Source organism: Oncorhynchus clarkii, chromosome 22 (genome assembly GCF_045791955.1).
Source record: "Oncorhynchus clarkii lewisi isolate Uvic-CL-2024 chromosome 22, UVic_Ocla_1.0, whole genome shotgun sequence".
Taxonomy (NCBI): domain Eukaryota; kingdom Metazoa; phylum Chordata; class Actinopteri; order Salmoniformes; family Salmonidae; genus Oncorhynchus; species Oncorhynchus clarkii.
Window position 1 is genome coordinate 25,847,062 of NC_092168.1, and position 24,077 is coordinate 25,871,138.

Consider the following 24,077-nt stretch of genomic DNA (forward strand, 5'->3'; position numbering starts at 1 on the left):
AAAATCTCAATAAACTGGCGTTTTGATGTTAGCGTTCTATCAACAGAAAAGCGAAACCGATAGAACCAAAACTAGCAGATGTACTCAGCATAAAAAGGACTGGGTACATGAGTACATTGATAGGATGGAAGATGTATTGGGCAGTAATCTGGCACTAGCAGATCATTTGAATCAAGATGCGGGAATATGTACCTCGCTTTGCTGGCAGGGTTGAAACCCACCATCAAAACGACTATTGCAGGGTAACTAAGTAAGACTGCGCAGACATTTTATTCACTGACTAGTGAGCAACAGCAAGCACTCCTGAAAGCGGCCGGAGTTGGGAGTAACGCATAGGTTTATTTGGCCTCTGTGAGGTCGTCAAATTGGCTAAATGTATGGCGGAAAACCATTATGTTCAGTGGGTTAACAGGGACAGAATCTAAAACTATGCAATTACTACCCATGTTGTGTACAATGGGTCCAGTAACAATACTGGGCTCAGTATTTATGGTAGCTGGGGTAGAACCGATTTTGGGTTTGGATAATCTTTGAAAAATGCAAGGGCAATGGACTATAAAAGATAACAAATTACAATTGGCACGGCCAAACAGTCCTCGCAAGCTCAGAAAAACATTGGGGTTTTAATTTGGTGATACACTTCATTCCATTTTATTCTGAAATAGCTTTACAGAATTGACAAAGGGTAGGAGGGGTCCTCACGAGAAATTAGAGTGTAGTTAATATTGGAAACAATTGTAATTGTAGAGTTTTAAAAAAGCAATTGTGTCAAGCGCCAGCATTGGGGTTACCAAATCTAAAATTACCTTTTAAATGTTAGTTCATGAGCAAGAAGGGCATTGCAGTGAGGTGGTTACGCAAAATCATGGGGTAAAAGAGAGACCAGTCATGTACTGAAGTTAATTGTTAGACTCTGTCACGGGATACTAGTAGTGGTGGGTTGGAATCAGGCGCAGAGAGCAGGGTTCAGTATATCGTGATTGATTCTCTGGCCAAAAAACGGTCATGCCAACATACAGGGCGCATAGAACAGACCAGCCCAAACACAGGACCAAGCAGTCCGGAGAATACACACATGAAAAAACCACAATCCAACAGAGTAACAAAAAACAATCCTGCACAAAACAAGGGCGGGACAAACTACTACATATAGGGAAGCTAATTAAACTAAAATACGCACAGGTGAACCTAATAAGACAAAACCAACAGACAAACGAAAAAGGGATCGGTAGCGGCTAGTAGGACGGTGACGACGACCGCCGAGCACCGCCCGAACAGGCAGGGGAGCCAACTTCGGCGGAAGTCGTGACAGACTCGGTGGCGAGTACATTAGAAACGTACTGAAAAACCCAATGCAAACCCGGTACACAGAATGTTTTAACTTTATATATATTATATAATTAGTCTGAAATACAGGGAAAAAACAGACTCACTTAATGACCTCTGTTCTGACTTTCTGGTGAGGCGTGATCACCCTGAGATTTAAGTACACTGCTCAAAAAAATAAAGGGAACACTTAAACAACACAATGTAACTCCAAGTCAATCACACTTCTGTGAAATCAAACTGTCCACTTAGGAAGCAACACTGATTGACAATACATTTCACATGCTGTTGAGCAAATGGAATAGACAACAGGTGGAAATTATAGGCAATTAGCAAGACACCCCCAATAAAGGAGTGGTTCTGCAGGTGGTGACCACAGACCACTTCTCAGTTCCTATGCTTCCTGGCTGATGTTTTGGTCACTTTTGAATGCTGGCGGTGCTTTCACTTTAGTGGTAGAATGAGATGGAGTCTACAACCCACACAAGTGGCTCAGGTAGTGCAGCTCATCCAGGATGGCACATCAATGCGAGCTGTGGCAAGAAGGTTTGCTGTGTCTGTCAGCGTAGTGTCCAGAGCATGGAGGCGCTACCAGGAGACAGGCCAGTACATCAGGAGACGTGGAGGAGGCCGTAGGAGGGCAACAACCCAACAGCAGGACCGCTACCTCTGGCTTTGTGCGAGGAGGAGCAGGAGGAGCACTGCCAGAGCCCTGCAAAATGACCTCCAGCAGGCCACAAATGTGCATGTGTCTGCTCAAATGGTCAGAAACAGACTCCATGAAGGTGGTATGAGGGCCCGACGTACACGGATGGGGGTTGTGCTTACAGCCCAACACCGTGCAGGACGTTTGCCATTTGCCAGAGAACACCAAGATTGGCAAATTCGCCACTGGCGCCCTGTGCTCTTCACAGATGAAAGCAGGTTCACACTGAGCACATGTGACAGACGTGACAGAGTCTGGAGACGCCGTGGAGAACGTTCTGCTGCCTGCAACATCCTCCAGCATGACCGGTTTGGCGGTGGGTCAGTCATGGTGTGTGGTGGCATTGCATTGGGGGGCCGCACAGCCCTCCATGTGCTCGCCAGAGGTAGCCTGACTGCCATTAGATACCGAGATGAGATCCTCAGACCCCTTGTGCGACCATATGCTGGTGCAGTTGGCCCTGGGTTCCTCCTAATGCAAGACAATGTTACACCTCATGTGGCTGGAGTGTGTCAGCAGTTCCTGCAAGAGGAAGGCATTGATGCTATGGACTGGCCCGTCCGTTCCCCAGACCTGAATCCAATTGAGCACATCTGGGACATTATGTCTCGCTCCATCCACCAACGCCACGTTGCACCACAGACTGTCCAGGAGTTGGCGGATGCTTCAGTCCAGGTCTGGGAGGAGATCCCTCAGGAGATCATCCGCCACCTCATCAGGAGCATGCCCAGGCATTGTAGGGAGGTCATACAGGCATGTGGAGCCAGGCACTACTGATACAGGCACTACTGAGCCTCATTTTGACTTGTTTTAAGGACATTACATTAAAGTTGGATCAGCCTGTAGTGTGGTTTTCCACTTTAATTTTGAGTGTGACTCCAAATCCAGACCTCCATGGGATTGATAAATTTGATTTCCATTGATAATTTTTGTGTGATTTTGTTGTCAGCACATTCAACTATGTAAAGAAAAAAGTATTTAATAAGAATATTTCATTCATTCAGATCTAGGATGTGTTATTTTAGTGTTCCCTTTATTTTTTTGAGCAGTGTATAATATGTAAATGCTGGTAAATATGAAGAAGTGTATTGCTGTTGTTTTGTTTGTTTTGTTTTTGTCTTTGCTTCAACACAAATCTCACCAGATTGAGTCTGCTGTATGGTCAGGAATTCTCTCTAAAGGTTACCCCTCTAACTCTCTGACCCTGTAACTCTGCGGTGAGATCGCCAAGATGATAGGGGAGTATAAGCCAGTGTGTTGTTAACAACAGTGTGTTGTTATTCTCATTGACATTTGTCTTAGACATTTGTATTAAGGATATTTGGAATGTAATAATTAGTCATGCAGTGAATAGTTTGTCTGGATTTCCTGAATGAGAAATACCCTAAACTGTTGTTTTGGTCTGTCCTCTCTCAAGGTTATGGCAATAGCGACCCCAGACCGTATCTAGATGCATGGAAGGGATTATTCGACCGAGAACAGTGTGAGCCTTACCCCCTCTAACCGGCAGAAGAAATTGAGACAATGGTGTTCACTATGACCCTGTCCTCCACCACTTCTACCTGAGACATGAGTCCGAGCCAGCAAACGGTGTACAGCATCCAGTCGAAGCTATCAATGCCTTTTCTCTCTGGAGCGCAGCATGAGTCCTGAGACCGTCCACGTGGAGTGAGCATGGAGAGAGATCATGTCAAAACTTATCTCATGTTGCTGGTGTACTGGTTGGAAAATGGACAAGACAGAAATGGACAATACAGAATGGACCGTAATGGTTGGTGGTGAGACATTTGTGTGCTTTGTCTGCTTGGGAAAATCAGATTATTCCCCAGATATTGAAATCGGGGACATTATCAAGGGCCATCCACTTTGACAGGCATGAGTTACATGAGTGCCATTGGGAGGATGAACTGTAAAGCTATCCAATGAATAAAATGAAGAGACGCCAGACGAATGAGAGCCGGGATGGAGGGGAGTGATCACTGTTCCAGATGAGGGACTGTTGGAAACTGACTAATTGACTTGAGCACGTTTTAGTATGTTTATAACTATATAAGTGGCCTAGCAGTAGTGATCAACATGTTATGGGTTAGATGGATTGATCTATGTGCAAATGTGTTTGTGGCCAGAGGCAAAGTACAAAGGGGGCCTGTCTCTGAGACAGAATGTTTCCATACGGGTGAGATAGGAGTCATATGATAGAGCTAATACTATAGATTGTGAACTATTGCCTTTTAACAGGTCTTATAGCTTTCCTGTTTTAAATTATTGTATTCTCTCTATGTTTTGCATCATGATATTCACTTAAGTATGAATGGGTTGCTTATTCTCAAATAACTCTTTGTGTATGAGTCCGGAAAATGTACAGTGGACTGAGGCTAGGTGCAAGAATGTATACTGCCTACTGATAAGAAGACCGGGAGATGTGTGAGGAGTTCAGGACTCGGGATGGGACGATAACACCACCTGCCTAGCCACAGAGATTCATTGTACATACTAGACTCAGGAGGGGGAAGAGTTTGTATTAGTATTATATTAGTTGACTGCACATAGCACGCAAATAGAGGGCAAAGTGAGGATGACATGGCGTGGGAACACCTCCTGTAAACCTGCAGCCTGACGGTGGAAGTCTGCCTATAAGCATGAGGAGGAGTATAGAGCCTTCATTTTTGTGGACCAGAATAGCAGCAGAATAGTATCCCAAAGGTCTAGAGTCAGGCTAAGGGAGAGTGGAAATCGTCATGTTATCAAACTTTGGTTTTTGCCATAAATTATTATGCATATCTTAACGCATTACTAATACTTGTCATATTTTGTGTTTTCTTGTTCATTTCAAGACTTTTGCTTCCACTCTCTTAGGAACCCGAAGGGAGAGAAAGGCACAAGCTCCAGCCGAAATTCATTATCAGTTGTACAACAGGAAGTGTAATGGCAGATAGGGGGGTGGGGGGTAAGAGTGTGTATAGTGTGATTATAAGTTTGAGACCAGGGCCTTAAGCCATGGAAGAATATTACATAGTCAGAAGCCATAAGTCTTGGAGGTGTAAACATACAAATCCATTGAGAATATTAATCATGTTGTTTTCTCTTCTGTTCATTTATAAGTCATTTCAAAGTTTATATCCTTTTGAACAGTATGGAGCTACTATTGAAAAAGGAGGGACTGTTATTGATTACTTTACATGTACAAGGAATGTGTATGTTCGGGGTCAAGGAAGGGTAAAGAGGAACTAGGTGTGTGGAAAGTTACTGATTGATACGAGAGATTACGTGGTAGCTTACTCTAGCGTAACTGCGTGGACTAGAATGGACCACTCCCTAGCATTCTTCTTGCCAATGTCCAGTCTCTTGACAACAAGGTTGATGAAATCCGAGCAAGGGTAGCATTCCAGAGGGACATCAGAGACTGTAACGTTCTTTGCTTCACAGAAACGTGGCTCACTGGAGAGACGCTATCCGAGGCGGTGCAGCCAACGGGTTTCTCCACGCATCGCGCAGACAGAAACAAACATCTTTCTGGTAAGAAGAGGGGCGGGGGCGTATGCCTTATGGCTAACGTGACATGGTGTGATGAAAGAAACCTACAGGAACTCAAATCCTTCTGTTCAACTGATTTAGAATTCCTCACAATCAAATATAGACCGCATTATCTACCAAGAGAATTCTCTTCGATTATAATCACAGCCGTATATATCCCCCCCCAAGCAGACACATCGATGGCTCTGAATGAACTTTATTTGACTCTTTGCAAACTGGAAACCATTTATCCAGAGGCTGCATTCATTGTAGCTGGGGATTTTAACAAGGCTAATCTGAAAACAAGACTCCCTAAATTTTATCAGCATATCGATTGCGCAACCAGGGGTGGAAAGACCTTGGATCATTGTTACTCTAACTTCCGCGACGCGTATAAGGCCCTGCCCCGCCCCCCTTTCGGAAAAGCTGACCACGACTCCATTTTGTTGATCCCTGCCTACAGACAGAAACTAAAACAAGAGGCTCCCACGCTGAGGTCTGTCCAACGCTGGTCCGACCAAGCTGACTCCACACTCCAAGACTGCTTCCATCACGTGGACTGGGACATGTTTCGTATTGCGTCAGACAACAACATTGACGAATACGCTGATTCGGTGTGCGAGTTCATTAGAACGTGCGTTGAAGATGTCGTTCCCATAGCAACGATTAAAACATTCCCTAACCAGAAACCGTGGATTGATAGCAGCATTCGCGTGAAACTGAAAGCGCGAACCACTGCTTTTAATCAGGGCAAGGTGTCTGGTAACATGACCGAATACAAACAGTGCAGCTATTCCCTCCGCAAGGCTATCAAACAAGCTAAGCGTCAGTACAGAGACAAAGTAGAATCTCAATTCAACGGCTCAGACACAAGAGGCATGTGGCAGGGTCTACAGTCAATCACGGACTACAGGAAGAAATCCAGCCCAGTCACGGACCAGGATGTCCTGCTCCCAGGCAGACTAAATAACTGTTTTGCCCGCTTTGAGGACAATACAGTGCCACTGACACGGCCTGCAACTAAAACATGCGGTCTCTCCTTCACTGCAGCCGAGGTGAGTAAGACATTTAAACGTGTTAACCCTCGCAAGGCTGCAGGCCCAGACGGCATCCCCAGCCGCGCCCTCAGAGCATGCGCAGACCAGCTGGCCGGTGTGTTTACGAGCATATTCAATCAATCCCTATACCAGTCTGCTGTTCCCACATGCTTCAAGAGGGCCACCATTGTTCCTGTTCCCAAGAAAGCTAAGGTAACTGAGCTAAACGACTACCGCCCCGTAGCACTCACTTCCGTCATCATGAAGTGCTTTGAGAGACTAGTCAAGGACCATATCACCTCCACCCTACCTGACACCCTAGACCCACTCCAATTTGCTTACCGCCCAAATAGGTCCACAGACGATGCAATCTCAACCACACTGCACACTGCCCTAACCCATCTGGACAAGAGGAATACCTATGTGAGAATGCTGTTCATTGACTATAGCTCGGCATTCAACACCATAGTACCCTCCAAGCTCGTCATCAAGCTCGAGACCCTGGGTCTCGACCCCGCCCTGTGCAACTGGGTACTGGACTTCCTGACGGGCCGCCCCCAGGTGGTGAGGGTAGGCAACAATATCTCCTCCCCGCTGATCCTCAACACTGGGGCCCCACAAGGGTGCGTTCTGAGCCCTCTCCTGTACTCCCTGTTCACCCACGACTGCGTGGCCACGCACGCCTCCAACTCAATCATCAAGTTTGCGGACGACACAACAGTGGTAGGCTTGATTACCAACAACGACGAGACGGCCTACAGGGAGGAGGTGAGGGCCCTCAGAGTGTGGTGTCAGGAAAATAACCTCACACTCAACGTCAACAAAACTAAGAAGATGATTGTGGACTTCAGGAAACAGCAGAGGGAACACCCCCCTATCCACATCGATGGAACAGTAGTGGAGAGGGTAGCAAGTTTTAAGTTCCTCGGCATACACATCACAGACAAACTGAATTGGTCCACTCACACAGACAGCATTGTGACAGCATCCTGGCGGGCTGTATACCAGTTGCCTGGTACGGCAACTGCTCCGCCCTCAACCGTAAGGCTCTCCAGAGGGTAGTGAGGTCTGCACAACGCATCACCGGGGGCAAACTACCTGCCCTCCAGGACACCTACACCACCCGATGTCACAGGAAGGCCATAAAGATCATCAAGGACATCAACCACCCGAGCCACTGCCTGTTCACCCCGCTATCATCCAGAAGGCGAGGTCAGTACAGGTGCATCAAAGCTGGGACCGAGAGACTGAAAAACAGCTTCTATCTCAAGGCCATCAGACTGTTAAACAGCCACCACTACTAACATTGAGTGGCTGCTGCCAACACACTGACACTGACTCAACTCCAGCCACTTTAATAATGGGAATTGATGGGAAATGATGTAAATATATCACTAGCCACTTTAAACAATGCTACCTTATATAATGTTACTTACCCTACATTATTCATCTCATATGCATACGTATATACTGTACTCTATACCATCGACTGTATCCTTATGTAATACATGTATCACTAGCCACTTTAACTATGCCACTTTGTTTACATACTCATCTCATATGTATATACTGTACTCGATACCATCTACTGTATCTTGCCTATGCTGCTCTGTACCATCACTCATTCATATATCCTTATGTACATATTCTTTATCCCCTTACACTGTGTACAAGACAGTAGTTTTGGAATTGTTAGTTAGATTACTTGTTGGTTATTACTGCATTGTCGGAACTAGAAGCACAAGCATTTCGCTACACTCGCATTAACATCTGCAAACCATGTGTATGTGACAAATAAAATTTGATTTGATTTGATTTAATTTGATTTGATTTGACTACAATTGCAGCCCGCAGGTAGAAAATAGCAGGTCCGGGATAAGAACGTGTTTTAAGGACACGTTCAACCCGATGAATAGTAAGTATTGTTCCTAGAGGTAATGGATATGCCTCTGGTGGCAGGAAATGTTATTTTGTTGAAACCAAATAGTTTAGGTTTATTTTTTGTATTTTTTCTTAACCTTTATTTAACTAGGCAAGAAATTACAATGACGGCCTACCCCGGCCAAACCCTCTCGTAACCGGGACGACGCTGGGCCAATTGTGCGCCGCCCTATCGGACTCCCGGTCACGGCTTTAGACCGTTGTGCCACTCGGTCCCCCCAAGTTGATAAAGGACGCCAGGATACGGAAGCTTCTACAACGAGCCATAAACAATGGCTCGTTGCGGGACGATGCAAAACCTGACCCTGAACCTGCGTGCATGTGTGTGCATGTGTGCATGTTTACTTTACCGTGCTGAGGGTACATAGTCTCTGCAGTATCTCCAGGTCCTCCTGTGTATTGACTCCAGGGTGGATGAGGCAGAGTCCGTAGTCACAGTGAGAGCTGCAGTTCAACTCTGGCTCCATGGCTGGACCCACACCGTCAGCCCTCACACACACATCCTGAAGAATAAGATACAGTTGTCATGAACTCTCAGCACACTACAATACTACCTACAGATACTTATACATACACTGAGGGGAGAAATACAGACATATCTTTAATACCACACTTACATGTGCATTATTACACACAGACTCTCTTTCTCCATTCCCATTCTCCCACCAACACCACATTATTTCAATATACAGGAACGCAGAAGTCTAGATAGAACAACTATACCCAAGTCTCTCCTATTCACTCCACAGAGCACAGGATCACTCCTCAGCACTCACCACAGGGTGGCGCCATTATGAATATTCCCAGTGAACAGAAGTGGTTTTAGCAGGGGCCTGTGACACTGCTCATGAAAAAACAGACAGTGAACTTGGAGTGGGGAAAATATAAAAACATAAGATTCATATATCAGTGTGACAGAAAAATGACACAACTATTTCAGTCTCGTGACTAAGGTTAATAAGGGCAGATTGGACAAACAATTCCCACAGAAACTGCAAGAAAGCTACAGGGAAAGACAATGCTTAGAAGGCTACAGCGAGGTCTGACCAAACCTAAAAGAGTGCAGGATCTGGCCAATTTGAGAGGAAGCTTGCAAGCTTCTGCTTGTCCTCAGTCTCCACAAGACAGCACAGAGCTGAACAACACAATACATGACCACACTTTAGACCATATCATCTAGATTTAGTGTGTGTGTGTGTGTGTGTGTGTGTGTGTGTGTGTGTGTGTGTGTGTGTGTGTGTGTGTGTGTGTGTGTGTGTGTGTGTGTGTGTGTGTGTGTGTGTGTGTGTGGGTTGGTTGGTTGGTTCTTCTATGCTTGTGGGAACCTAAAATCCCCCAAGTCCCCACAAAGATAGTAAAACAAGAAAAAGTCTCCCTCGTGGGGACATTTCCGGCATCTCCATGAGCACAAAGAATATTTAAAGTTTAGGGTTATAATTAGGGTTAGGGTAAGAGGTTAGGTTTACAGTTAGGGTTATAATTAGGGTTAGGGTAAGAGGTTAGGTTTACAGTTAGGGTTATTATTAGGGTTAGGGTAAGAGGTTAGGTTTACAGTTAGGGTTATAATTAGGGTTAGGGTAAGAGGTTAGGTTTACAGTTAGGGTTATTATTAGGGTTAGGGTAAGAGGTTAGGTTTACAGTTAGGGTTATAATTAGGGTTAGGGTAAGAGGTTAGGTTTACAGTTAGGGTTATAATTAGGGTTAGGGTAAGAGGTTAGGTTTACAGTTAGGGTTATTATTAGGGTTAGGGTAAGAGGTTAGGTTTACAGTTAGGGTTATTATTAGGGTTAGGGTAAGAGGTTAGGTTTACAGTTAGGGTTATAATTAGGGTTAGGGTAAGAGGTTAGGTTTACAGTTAGGGTTATAATTAGGGTTAGGGTAAGAGGTTAGGTTTACAGTTAGGGTTATAATTAGGGTTAGGGTAAGAGGTTAGGTTTACAGTTAAGGTTATTATTAAAGTTAGGGAGTATATTGAGTGTATTTATTTTGTACTAGTTTCACGGTAATATCATAATGTTCTTTGTTTTTATTTTAATTTTTTCATACAGGTTTTTCTCATTGAGATAACATCTCTTTTCCAAGAGAGACCTGGTACAATAGCAGCAGGGGGAACAACGTTTCAGACAAAACAACTTACATACACTAACACAACATTAAACAAAACTATAAACACACATACAGTACAAAAAAAAACATTTTACGTAAAAAACACTAAAGTCTTGACTAAAAACAGCTGTCCTAAAGACAATAACAATCTTCTATGATATATACATGTTTAAACTACACCAACGAAACTAGATCATCAAATTTAAAAATGTTCAGGAGAGAATTCCAGGACCAAGGAGCTAAGTAACTAAAACTATTTCTACCATGACCTGTTCTAATTTTTGGTACTGTTAGAAGCAAATGAGAATGGGACCGTAACTGATATTTATTTACCGACCTGACTAAAAAAGAATGTTCCCCAATATGGCCTTATAAATCAGTGTATACCAGTGTTTAAGCCTACGCAAGGTCAATGACGACCAGCCAACAGCGCTGTAGAGATCACAATGATGTGTTAGATGATTTTGATTTGTAATGAACCTGAGGGCTGCATGATACACTGAATCAAGTGCTCTCAGGGTAGTGGTTGAGGCCTGCATATATATAACATCGCTACAATCTAAAAGCGCCAGTAATGTACATCGTACCAGCTCCTTCCCGGCCTCCAAAGAAAAACAAGCCTTACGCCGGAAATTAAACCTATTCTCAGCTTGAGCTTCCTTATCAAGTTCTCTACATGCACAGTGAAGCTCAGCTTACCATCAACCCACACACCCAAATATTTGTACACTTTAACTTGCTCTATAGTATGTCCAGCCAATGTAGCAATGACATGATTAGTAACATGCCTGGCATTTGAAAAAGCTAAAGATAAACTACTACCACTTGAATAAAGAACAGTATCATCTGCATAAAAATGAACATCTACTGTTTCAATAAGATCCCCAATGTTGTTGATATACAAAATGAACAACAGTGGGCCCAAAATAGAACCTTGCGGAACACCTGAGCACACCTCTATAGACTCAGATTTACAACCATCCACCATTACACATTGTGAACGATTTGATAGGTAATTTATAAACCAATCTAGAGCATGACCAGTAGTTCCACAACATTTTAACCTTTGCACTAACACAGCATGGTCCACAGTGCCAAAAGCCTTGGACAAATCAATAAAGACAGACACAAAATGTAACTTCTTATCAAGAGCACAGTGGATGTCATTTAAAACCTTCAATGTTGCTGAAACAGTACTGTGGCCAGACCTAAAACTTGATTGCATTCCATTTAAGATGTTGTTTTTTGGAAGTAGGCCTTTAGCTGCCTACTAACTAAAGGACTGCAGTACCTTAGACAGTACAGATAATTTTGATATGGGCCAATAGTTGTCAAGTAGCGAAGGATCTCCACCTTTCAGGAGAGGCAGTATAAAAGCAGATTTCCATAACTTGGGAATTTCCTTAACATCAAGCGCGAGGTTAAAAATACATGTTAAGGGGGAGCAATAATGTCTGCAGCTAGGTGTAGGAAGCGAGGTCTAGTTCATCAGGGCAAGAGGATTTTTTCCTATCAATTTCTTTCAGGGCTTTACACACTTCTGAAACAGAGAAGGATGAAAAGGAGAACCTGGTGAAGGAGTGCACATGGGTGTCAGGTAAATTCATTGGGGGGTCAATTATACCTTTGACCTGTTCAAATAAACTGCCTGCATCTAAAAAAAATGCTGATTCAAGGCTTTCAGAATGAAGGTTCTCTCAGTTACAATCTGTGTGTCTACCAACAATTGTTTGGGAAGCTGTGTATCTTTTTTGCACTCCAAACCTTTCACTACTTGCCAGATTTTGGATGGATTATTTAAATTAGGGTGAAGCAGATTTCAAGCAGCGGTCTGCTTTCAATTTACGGATCATAGCCACACCCATATTTCAAAGACGTTTTAACAGCCATCCAATCATCTGCCAAACCAGTCCCTCTTGCTTTACATAGCATTTTGTTCCCTTATGATTTTTGTAAGTTCCTTAGTAAACCAAGGGTTCTCTCTGCCCTTAATCCTGATTTTTTTTAAAAAGGGGCATGCCTATTGCATACATCCTAGAATGCGTTGTGGAAGTAAGAAAAGGCTAGTTCAACATCAGGGATTAATTCCATTCTATTCCATTCAATGCTAGATACATCATGTAAAAAACCTTGAATATCAAACCGCTTCCAGTTTCTTTTCGTAATGACACGGTGAGATTTCTTAGGATTTTTACCATCTCTCACACAGACAATAGCACAGTGATCACTTATGTCATTTGCAAAAATACCAGAAGCATTAAAATGATGAGGAGTATTGGTTAAGATCAAATCAATCAAAGAGGATTTCAGAGGATATTTTATATTCAACATAGTTACACTGTTGACAATCTGAGTGAGATTATAGGTATTGCATAGAATGTTGAGTTGATCAGAGCTTTTGTGACCTGCCTGGAAACCACAAATGTTAATGACCTTGACAGGTAATTACAGTGTAAGTCAGTGGTTCTGCATATAAGTGATCTGTCTAGTCCCTGACAAATAAACAACAAATACATTCATAAATCACAATGTACAGCACCTAGAAGCACTATAGGTTTATATTGTGCATTTTTAAGAGGTTGCATCTGGGTTGCATTGCCTGGCTACCCAAACTCCTTGCTCCGGCCAAACGCTACACAACAGACACACGTCCGTTAGTTTCTTCTCCACAATGAGTCTGGATCTGAGTACCTCCCTGACGATTACTAGAATGAAAATCCATTTTAGACCGTCTGATTGGTTCCATAAACCTGTGGGCTGGGCCTAGCCAGAACACATGTGGGTAAAGCGGTGTTTTTTGAAAATGTGTCATTGGCTTTGATACTCTGATTGGTTAGAGATGATCCAATCGCTGATGACTTTGTTTTGTACAACACCCCTCATTTTGACATCACCACAAATTACTTCAATGATGGCAGTCTCAGACTGAAGTATGTAGCGAACTCTGTTTGAGTTCTGTTTGAGTCGTTAGGCAATGAGTTGCACAGACATGTCGCTGATATAATTATGTACAATCGACCATGACATCATACAATGTTTCGATCTGTCTTCTACGTTACCATTTTAACAACCACACTGACTCATGAGCTACATGTATATGTACGTCCATCTGTCTGTCATATTTTGTGTATAGAGAGCTTACGTGTGTGTGTGTGTGTGTGTGTGTGTGTGTGTGTGTGTGTGTGTGTGTGTGTGTGTGTGTGTGTGTGTGTGTGTGTGTGTGTGTGTGTGTGTGTGTGTGTGTGTGTGTGTAGTACTGTATGTTTGTGTGTGTGTGTGTGTGTGTGTGTGTGTGTGTGTGTGTGTATGTGTGTGTGTGTGTGTGTGTGTGTGTGTGTGTGTGTGTGTGTGTGTGTGTGTGTGTGTGTGTGTGTGTGTGTGTGTGTGTGTGTGTGTCACACCATGTCACTGTCTGTGGGTTGACTAAGATATGCCCAGGGCTGTAACCATCTCACAGTATCAGTAGTCGCAGGCTGATGACAGAGCACTTTCACTACGGTGTGCCTTTGATTGGTCTTAATCATAGGTCTTTGTTTTTCAATCTCAGTGGTTAAATAAGTTATTGAGTAGAACAAGGATGATCAGCATTTAGATGCTTCCTCGCTAGTCAACAACTCTGAGAAGCTACCAGTTTAAGACACAAGTTACTATAATGCTACTGAAGCCTGCAGGCCTACAAACCTTATATCAAAGAGCATATGTATATTTTCTGGAGAAAATCTTCAGTAATAGCTATTTAATTAAGTTGTACGTAGGCCTGTTAGGATGACACAAGTTGTAATTGTCTTGTCAAAATGAACAATGACTTCTTCCGTTTCTTTTCTGGGGGTCTGGGAAATGTCTGTTTCCTTCCTCGTATCCTTTCGTAATTGTCCCAGTTTAGATCACAGCTTTATGGATTCCTGCAGGCACAACCGGACTAGAAAGGCTTCTATGCAGTTTTTTCAAAATCCTCTCCACCGGTTTCAACCACATTGAAACGTGTGCCAACAAAGGTCAGTCAACACTTAGCCACAGGGGTCAGCGTGAGCACCGAGCATGAGGCGTGTTCCCGGCCCCGGCAGCATGTTGACGGACATATTTTGACAGTGCATGATGGTTATAATGTGTGTTTGTCTCTACATGTGTCCTCTAAACTCATGTGGCCTTAACCACAAGTAATTCCTGAGCTACCTGTGCCCTTAGGCGGAGAAGACAACTGTACTGTAAAAGCTTATAGTTAGCCTATTTTCTGACAACTTTCACTTGTGGCCTCACTAGGCCTCACTATCTACTCCGTTGTTCACCTGAGAGATTATGTGGTATCAAGATCAGTCAGGGACCAATTACCAGTAGGATTGTCATGGATAGGTGTAACCCTGTGGCTTTGACCCTCCTGTTGTCCACCCAGTACCACATTCAATTGTTTTAATCCATTCATTGTCCCTGTCAGTTTGCCTGGCCCAATCCCCTCTTTCCCTTTTAAGATTAGAGGGGTGGCGTGGGGAGCAGCGGGTGAACTGCAAGCGGTCAGCAAGGCTGGACAAAGCACGACCAGTGTTCTGCAGGAGCAATATTGAAACATTCCACCTCACACTGTAATCCGTTTAGCAATTTATTCTAAGATGCTCAAATCAAGTGTAAGAATGCAGTTATTGGCATAGCTTGCCCTTGCCTCAAGCCAGTGGCTAGACATAGTATACTAGCCACATGGTTCACACTCCATATGAGGCTCTTAAGAACTATCCCTATAACTTTCTCTTCTATGAGATTTTTGCCAATTGTTATTTTCCTACATTGGTTTATAACTTTCCTTATTGACATGCATGTGCAGAGTGAGTTACCTCACTCTAGCTTGTTTCTGCTTGGAGATATTGAAAGTGTTACAGCTGTCTTGTGTTACATTCATCCCTTGTCTCCCCTATTAAACTTTAAATAAAAGCCTAAATGTGTTGTAGTTTAAACTGCTTGAACATCAGCATGTTTTCAAACTGACTGCTTTGTCTTTCTTGCCAAAACATATGTAAAGCTCAACTAAAAACAATGAATCAAAAGATCAAATTGAACTTAACCTACAGGGTTCAAGTCCTAACTTTCACTCTCAAAGGCCTGCTAACTCAATGAATGGCAGTGTCTATTTTATTTCACATGCACTGGTTTATCATAGGTTATCATGAAAAACATTTAAAATCACTTTTAATTTTCAAAGTATGTCATTTTAACGCACATCTTAATCAATCGTTATTGTATTAACACATCTGTATCGGTATTTTGAAATAGCAATAGCACGATCCTCATAAATAGCATCCTCAGAATAGCAGCTAATTTCGGCGTTAAAGGGCTATGATTCCTCCTCACGATAATACCGCATCAATCATATGAACAGAGGTATCTGAGAAGCGACGAAACACAGCAGCAGACCAACCTGACGGAGTCCCTAAATAACCGGTGAGGGATGTCAGAGGGGTGCGTGGAGAGTCCCTCCGCCTAGCCGCTGTCCTCGCACCATCGCTGGAGTCTCACGAAGTGAAACAAACTGTCCCGGAAAGTTAACTCCACGACTGGGACCTATAGTAAAACCCTTCCAAAAATCCAACCAGAAGAAAAATAATCCTTTTTATGACAACTGAGAACTGTCCAAAGTATGCCTATCCCAAAATGTTGCCTGGTGTCAGGGAGAAAAAGTATAGTCTGCAACAAGTTTTCATGAGCAGGGTAGATAGAGTGGGAGATTGAGGGAAATGTGTGTGTGTGTGTGTGTGTGTGTGTGTTTCGCTGTAATTAATTAGCGGGTAGCGCGCTGCGGAAGTTTCAGGCTTTTGTTGTCACGTGCACAAATACAGTGAAATGCCTTTCTTGCTTGCTCTTTCCTAACAATGCAGTAATCAATATCAGTACTACTATAAAAAAAATTGTAAAAAGTAAAGAAGAACAAAAATACACGAGAAATATAAATAAGAACAAGAAAAAGTACAGTAAGTAAAGTACAGTATATACAGTGTCAGTGCCAATACCACATTTACAATATGCTGGGATACTGGAATGATAGGATTAAATATGTATAGGGCTAAAGTGACTTGGCATCAGGTTAAAAGGAGCAGCAGCAGCTTATAAAATTATTGTGTGTGTGTGTGTGTGTGTGTGTGTGTGTGTGTGTGTGTGTGTGTGTGTGTGTGTGTGTGTGTGTGTGTGTGTGTGTGTAAGTTTGTGTGTGTAAGTTTGAGTGAGTGTGTAGACCCTTATGAAAAAACCACATGAATTTAACGTGATCACATGTAGTGTTCCAAAAACACATGTTGTCATGTGATCACATGTGATCTTATTTGAAGTTAATGTGATAACATGTGACAACATGTAAAGCAACATGTGATAACATGAAACTACACATGTGAAATTATGTGTTTTTTCTGTAAGGGGAGTGTGAATAGAGCGAGTGTGTAAGTGTTCATAGAGACAGTGTAAAAATTCAAATAGAAGGGTCAATGCAGATAGTCCGTGTAGCCATTTTATTAGCTATTTAGCAATCTTATGGCTAGGGGATAGAAGCTGTTCAGGATTGGGGATAGAAGCTGTTCAGGAGCCTGTTGATGTCAGACTTGCTCCAGTACCGCTTTCCTTGTGGAAGCAGAGAAAACAGTCTATGGCTTGGGTGGCTGGAGTCTTTAACAATTTTCCTGGCCTTCCTGTACTTCCGGGCACACATTGTTTTGCAGAGAGAGAACACCAAGGACAAACCTTGGATAACATATGTTGAATACGTACAAGGTGCCCTTCAGTAAGGCTCTTAAGCCTAGTTGCTCTGGATAAGAGTGTCTGCTAAATGACTAAAATGTAAATATAGCATTTGCAAAGTCATCAGCTATTGTTTCAATTCAACACAGAATTAAACAAAAAATAAATCATAAAATAGGCCTAGGTTTTCAAGCTCTGGTTGATTTCAAAAGTAATGATATTTAGTGATATTGAATTGTGTTTGGTTGTCAACACAAATATCAACATTTGAAGACAAATTCCCAGTCAATACACCAATTAACAGATATAGAAATTGCCAAAGTCTCCTATTGACATTATCAAAGTGGGTGGTTATGAATGGTTATTTAAGAAAATGTATGATTATTGCTGTGTTGCCTTTACAGTTTGCTTTCATGTGTTAAATGACAATATATGATTTTCTCTGTCATCTGATTGGGAGTTCCATGGTATAACCACTGCGCCTCACGCTATTTGTCCTAAACATATGAGCTCACCATTGTTGCGCTTTGGGCTGCAGGTGACATTGAACAGTCACAGGGGACTGGGTGGCGCGTGGGATAGGGTTGCACAGGAGAGAGGCTCGGGCGCGTCCTCTTACTGTGAAAATAAATAATATTGGTATACCCCATAGTACAGTGGAAAGAAACAGAAGTGTTTTCAACAATATCACTCCATTACGGGGGAGCTTGAAATATATGAAGAGGGGGATGGCGATTTTGCTTGTAGGCCTAGACCTACTGTAAAGGGATGACACATTTGCAAATGACTGTAAAATATTTTAAAAATAGAGAACAAAGCTCCAGTAAAACGTTTCTCTCCTCTCCAGCTCGCTCTGCAGCCGGACCCCATGTAAATATTTCAGCGCTTGTTCCATCAGCCTCGCGAGGCGTAAAGGTGTTATTATAACGTCACGGGGATTTACGGTGTGAGCCTGCACGCGAGTTCATTCCTGACAAGGGAGTGTCACAGGTAAGTTAGTGACAGCTATGTTTAGGGGGAGAGTCAGAGTTGAGAGAGGGTATATTCATATAAGGTGTACAAGTACATGTAACTGCCTAAATAATGGAAACACTTGAGTAAATGAGGGATACAAAGTATATTGAAAGCAGCTACTTCCACACAGGTGTGGTTCCTGAGTTAATTTATCACATAACCCTATTAGCACTATTTTGGCTACCATGGCTATGCCCCCATAGAATGACAATGCCCCCATCCACAGGGCACAAGTGGTCACTGAATGGTTTGATGAGCATGAAAACAATGTAAACCATACGCCATGGCCTCTCAGTCACCAGATCTCCACCCATTTCAACACTTGTGGCCAGCCCATTATCAGCCTGAAAACATCATGCAGGCACACTTTTGCAAAAAAAGGTCAAATGTCACAGTAGCCGATACATTGCAGTCAATGGGAAAAGGTGAGTGTCACAGGCTTGATGTTTTTCTCAACACATTGCAGTAAATGTGAAAAAATGAGTGTCAGAATAATGACCTTTCCTTCAGTATATTGCAGTCAATGGAAAAGATGAGTGTCACAGAGTTTACGTTTTTCTCAATACATTGCAATCAATGGGAAAATATGAGATTTTCAGAGTTGAAGTTGTTTCTCAGTACATTGCAGTCAATTGGGAAAAAATGAGTGTCACAAGGTTTAACATTTTTTCAATACATTGCAGACAATGGGAAAGATGAATGTCACAAGGTTGATGTTTATGTCAATACATTGCATTCAATGGGAAAAGATGAGTGTCACAAATGCATTGGGTGCAATGTGAAAAGATGAGTGTCACAGGGTTGACATTTACACTAACGTTCCAAAGTTTGGGGTCCATTAAAATAACATCAAATTGAATAGGAATACAATGTAGACATTGTTAATGTTTGTGGGTTCGATTACATGCTCAAAATGCCCAGAAACAAATAACTTTCTTCTGAAACTCGTCAGTCTCTTATTGTTCTGAGAAATGAAGGCTATTCTATGCAAGAAATTGCCAAGAAACTGAAGATCTCATACAACGCTGTGTACTACTCCCTTCACAGAACAGCACAAACTGGCTTTAACCAGAATAGAAAGAAGAGTGGGAGGCCCCGGTGAACAACTGAGCAAGAGGTCAGTGTCTAGTTTGAGAAACAGACGCCTCACAAGTCCTCAACTGGCAGCTTCATTAAATAGTATGCGCAAAACACCAGTCTTAACGTCAACAGTGAAGAGGCGACTGGAATGCTGGCCTTCTAGGCAGTTGCAAAGAACAAACATATCTCAGACTGGCCAATAAAAATAAAAGATTAAGTTTGGCAAAATAACACAGACACTGGACAGAGGAACTCTCTCTCTCTCAAAAGTTGGGTGAAAAAAATACTAAATGCCCTTAAATTGAGGACTTTTTGTAAATCCAATCCATTTTCCACATTGAGTCATCGCATAGATTGTTTTCCCAGTGGCTGTTGTGGTCGTTATCAGGAGGTCTGGAAACTATTGCTAGCCTAGGGCTGATCCCAGCTATCAGAGGGAGCATCGGGCCTATTCAAACTGAAAGTATGTGTGTGCGTGTGTGTGTGAACCCGGCTCTCACTGGTGGACTTACCATTAGGCAGAAGAGGAAATTGCTCTACGAGTGTCACGGGACTCGTCTGAAGGTACCAGTCCGAAAAAAGGTATACAGGTAATTAATTCCACTGAAAAAATACATGTTACTTTTTTTCTGAGCTTTCTTATATCTCTCAAATATAGGACAGACACTTCAAAACATATTTTCATTTGATTACATTTGAGTTTTTCCATGTCTGAATCTGTTATTCAATCCGTTTTTATGGGGTAATAGAAGTAAGGCCAAATTAAATGTTTTATTTTATATACAGTACCAGTCAAAAGTTGACACACCTACTCCTTCCAGGGTTTTCTTTATTTTTTTGTACTATTTTCTACATTGTAGAACTATCAAAACTATGAAATAACACATATGGTATCATGTAGTAACCAAAAAAGTGTTAAACAAATCTAACTATATTTTATATTTTTGATTCTTGAAAGTAGGCACCCTTTGCCTTGATGACAGCTTTGCACACTCTTGGCATTCTCTCAACCAGCTTCATGAGGAATGCTTTTCCAATAGTCTTGAAGGAGTTCCCGCATATGCTGAGCAATTGTTGGCTGCTTTTCCTTCACTCTGCAGACCAAATCATCTCAAACCATCTCAATTGGGTTGAGGTCAGGTGATTGTGGAAGCCAGGTCATCTGAAGCAGCACCATCAGTCTCATTCCTGGAGGTGTGTTCTGGGTCATTGTCCTGTTGAAAAACAAATGATAGTCCCACTAACCAGGTGGGATGGCATTTTGCTGTAGAATGCTGTGGTAGCCATGCTGGTTAATGGTGCCTTGAATTCTAAATATATCACTGACAGTGTCACCAGCAAAGCATCTCCACACCATCACACCTCCTCCATGCTTCACAGTGGGAACCACACATGCGGAGATCATCAGTTCACCTACTCTGTGTCTCACAAAGACACAGCGGTTGGAACCAAAAATCTCACATTTGGCCTCATCAGACCAAAGACCAGAGTCTGGCAAGAAAGATTTTGGCCAGACAGCATCAGATACATGGGCTACGTATAGTAAGATAAAGGGGAGCTATATTGCTAGCTTGAATGCTTTCTCTGGTGAGACAGTTTCAGTCACTTGCGAATTGAAGGAAAGTTGACGGTTGCACAGTGTACTTTTTGTATTCTGGAATTATTTTGGATGAACGTGCGTGCGAAGGTAACCTACTTTTTCAAGTAATTTGTTTGAAAACATAATGACTGGTTGTTGTCATGGCACATTAGAAGGTAATACATTTTTACAGTTAAATTGCATCTTTACTATAAAAGCCTCTGCATGGGGCCTACAAATCACAAAGTCTGCCCCTGTCAGCTCTAAGAGGAGGTGGTACCGGTGACATCTGGTCAGAACATCCTGTGTTCCTATCATCCTGTGTCTCTCCACTGAAGGGACAGCAGGTGGCGCTGTTCCCTGACATCAATGACTACTTACTGCCACCTCTGTTTTCAGGGAAATGTCTATATACTGTACATGCTGACCTAGCCATCAATCATATGACATGGCACTCTTAAGGGGTCTACACAGTCTACACAAACAGAGCTGACTATGGTCCCTATGCGTCGCGTTTCAAAATTTCAGCCACACAAAAGTACGTATAACTAAGTAGAGAGAGCGACGTTCCTCCATCGGCTCCGTTTCCATAGACAGTTTAGACCCCATTAATGCCAGTGGACCAGTACTGTCTCAGAGTAACACCGCTAATGATGGACGGTCATATGGTTGCAGGTTATGATGCACTTAACACACAATCTGCAACATGATCTCAACAACTCACTGCATTACTGTAATGCATTGCATTGTAATGCAAGTTATCCAACATATTTCTAAGGGTGGACAATTCCTCATTTGGACACAAAATGATGAAATGTGGACATGCGGTAGACGAATCCTAGCACAAACAGAACGTCTTGACCTCAACGCTCAGATCAACTGTCACAACGTTAGTCCCTACTGAAGCTCTAAAGCCATGGAATTGTAGTCTCGGTTTCAGTCACTGTGTGGAGATCACTTACGGATTCCCCCAAGATCAGGTTCAAAGTGTGTTGGCCATAAAAACAGGTGGATGGCGCAAACTTGGGTTACCAGGAGCTTAAATATTTGATCGAGAAATAACAGCGGAGCATTTGGAACAGCTTGAGTTAAGGAGGAGAGGGTGGATGGGAGTGGGTAGGAGGGAGGGGAGATGGGAGTGGGTAGGGGGAGGGCGAGGATGAGAGGAACGCATATTCCTCAGGATAAGGTTGGAGATATGAAACTTTACGAAATACATCATGAAAAAAACAGCTAACTGTTATGTCTAACGGGCACCATCATTGTTCAAGACACTTTGTTCACCCTGTGCTTGGGCTGTCTCTGTAACTAACAAAGGCACAATAACTACTTACAGTGAATGTAAACCAGCAGTGAAGTTCTGTATATGAGTGGAACAAAGGCCAAAAAAATTACAAATAAATTGCCTCTGGGCTAAATCTTTTGTTTTTGTGATTTGAATGCCTGAGGCCCATTTCCTGCCATAGCAGAAACCATTTCCTGTGCTGCAAATCCAGCTCTGGAACACTGAAACCCTTCCATGATTTCCCAGGGTCCTGGATTACCGGTATTATATTTTTATTTGATGCTGCAACCGAATTGTCTCTACTAAAGGGGCAATTGAGGTCTCCCTCGCCGTGTGCTGCTGGCCACATGAGGAAAGGGGTTTAACAGTCAAACAGATTCTGAGAGAGATCTAGTAATCACAGGTGATGGCAGAAAAGTTATGAGAAATGAGGACAGCAAGTTTGAGAGGTAATGTAATAGATGTTAGAAGAAATAAAAGATGGGTGAGAGGAGTAGAACAAGAAGTTTGCAGGCAGAAGCAACACGAGAAAAAGAGCTGAGGATAATGTAGCAGAGAGAAGTAAGATGAAAGGGGTTGAGGAGAGAGGGGTGTGATCAGAGTTTTTGTTCTATGATTTGTTCTTCACCATGGTGATCTAACATGGTTACATAACAGTGGACAATCATGGCCCTCCCCTCTTGTTCACTCCGTGCCTCCATCACCACCCCCCTTCCCCAGAGAAACCATATAAGCGGCAGTAAGGAGGCCGATTAGCAGTCCCCCCTCCCCTAATCCCAGGACAAGGTCCGATTGTCAGGGTCCGGAGTGTGTGACTCTCGTGTGTTGAACGATGCGTGTGTGTGAGTATGTGCGGAGTTCATCATGTGTGAGGTCTGGAATGTACATCAGTGGAGGCACACGCAGCCAAGTAGAAGTGTTGAGGGGAGCTGATTTGAATTAATGGTCCAGTGAAGGTGATAAGAGGCTTATAGTATCAAAATCCCCCATTTCAAACAACTCTGTTCTTTTAGCAACTGATCCCCCATACTGTGCATTGTACTCTATACTATGATCTATAGGGCAGCGCAAAAACCTAATGCCAGACATGAATCAGATGGAATTAGCCTGCATACATACACCACACACACACACTATAGTCTTTACCAATAGCAGGCAGTTCTGTTGGCCTTGGGTCAGTATCCTTGGGTCTTTATCTTCCATTCACTGCTGACAGTCAAGAAGTTAGTTCTTAGTTATGTTCCGAATTCTTGAGTACAAGATTTTGACTTCCTGTTCTATATTCCAAATGTCTGAGTTGTGATCTGTGAGTGTGAACTCCTGAGCTGTGTTGACTGGTGACAGAGGGCTCCTCTCCTCAACTGTCTGTTTAATTCACTCTGGCTCAGTTTCATCATGGCCGCTTCAGTGTGTGTCTCGGTCTCGGGTTGCAGCACGCACACACACACACACACACACACACACACACACACACACACACACACACACACACACACACACACACACACACACACACACCTGGCTTATGTAACAGAGTAGGGGGCTCAAGACACCTGCTGTTGGGAAAAGGAATCATCGTGGCAGTGGAAAATATCAATAAACATTAAACTCAAATACATATCATACTACTATACAGAAGATAGTGAGAGCACAACCCTGTAAGCATATCAGCTTCTCACAGTGATGAGTTTGTGTGTGTGTGTCAAAGAGAAAGATGGAAGAGGGGGGAAAAAAGGCCAGTGAGGTGTTTGACGTAAGCCACCCCAGGCCTGAATGAGG

General features: G+C 42.9%; 1 protein-coding gene across 4 annotated transcripts in view; it reads right to left on the reverse strand.

Moving 5' to 3' along the window:
* LOC139380632 (probable G-protein coupled receptor 156) overlaps nucleotides 1–23,649 on the reverse strand; it is a 35,932-nt gene extending 12,283 nt beyond the window's left edge. For 2 of the 4 annotated variants that reach the window (XM_071123519.1, XM_071123523.1), the window contains exons 1-2: nucleotides 23,445–23,649; nucleotides 8,874–9,026 (exon numbers count right to left, since the gene is read on the reverse strand). In XM_071123519.1, coding sequence (XP_070979620.1) covers nucleotides 8,874–9,026; nucleotides 23,445–23,501 — 210 coding nt within the window. In that variant the 5' untranslated portion in view covers nucleotides 23,502–23,649. Of the gene's footprint in view, nucleotides 1–8,873; nucleotides 9,027–16,033; nucleotides 16,330–23,444 lie in introns of those variants that run through there. The other 2 variants (XM_071123520.1, XM_071123521.1) reach the window with 2 other exon arrangements.
* Between the last annotated feature and the right edge of the window lie 428 nt (nucleotides 23,650–24,077).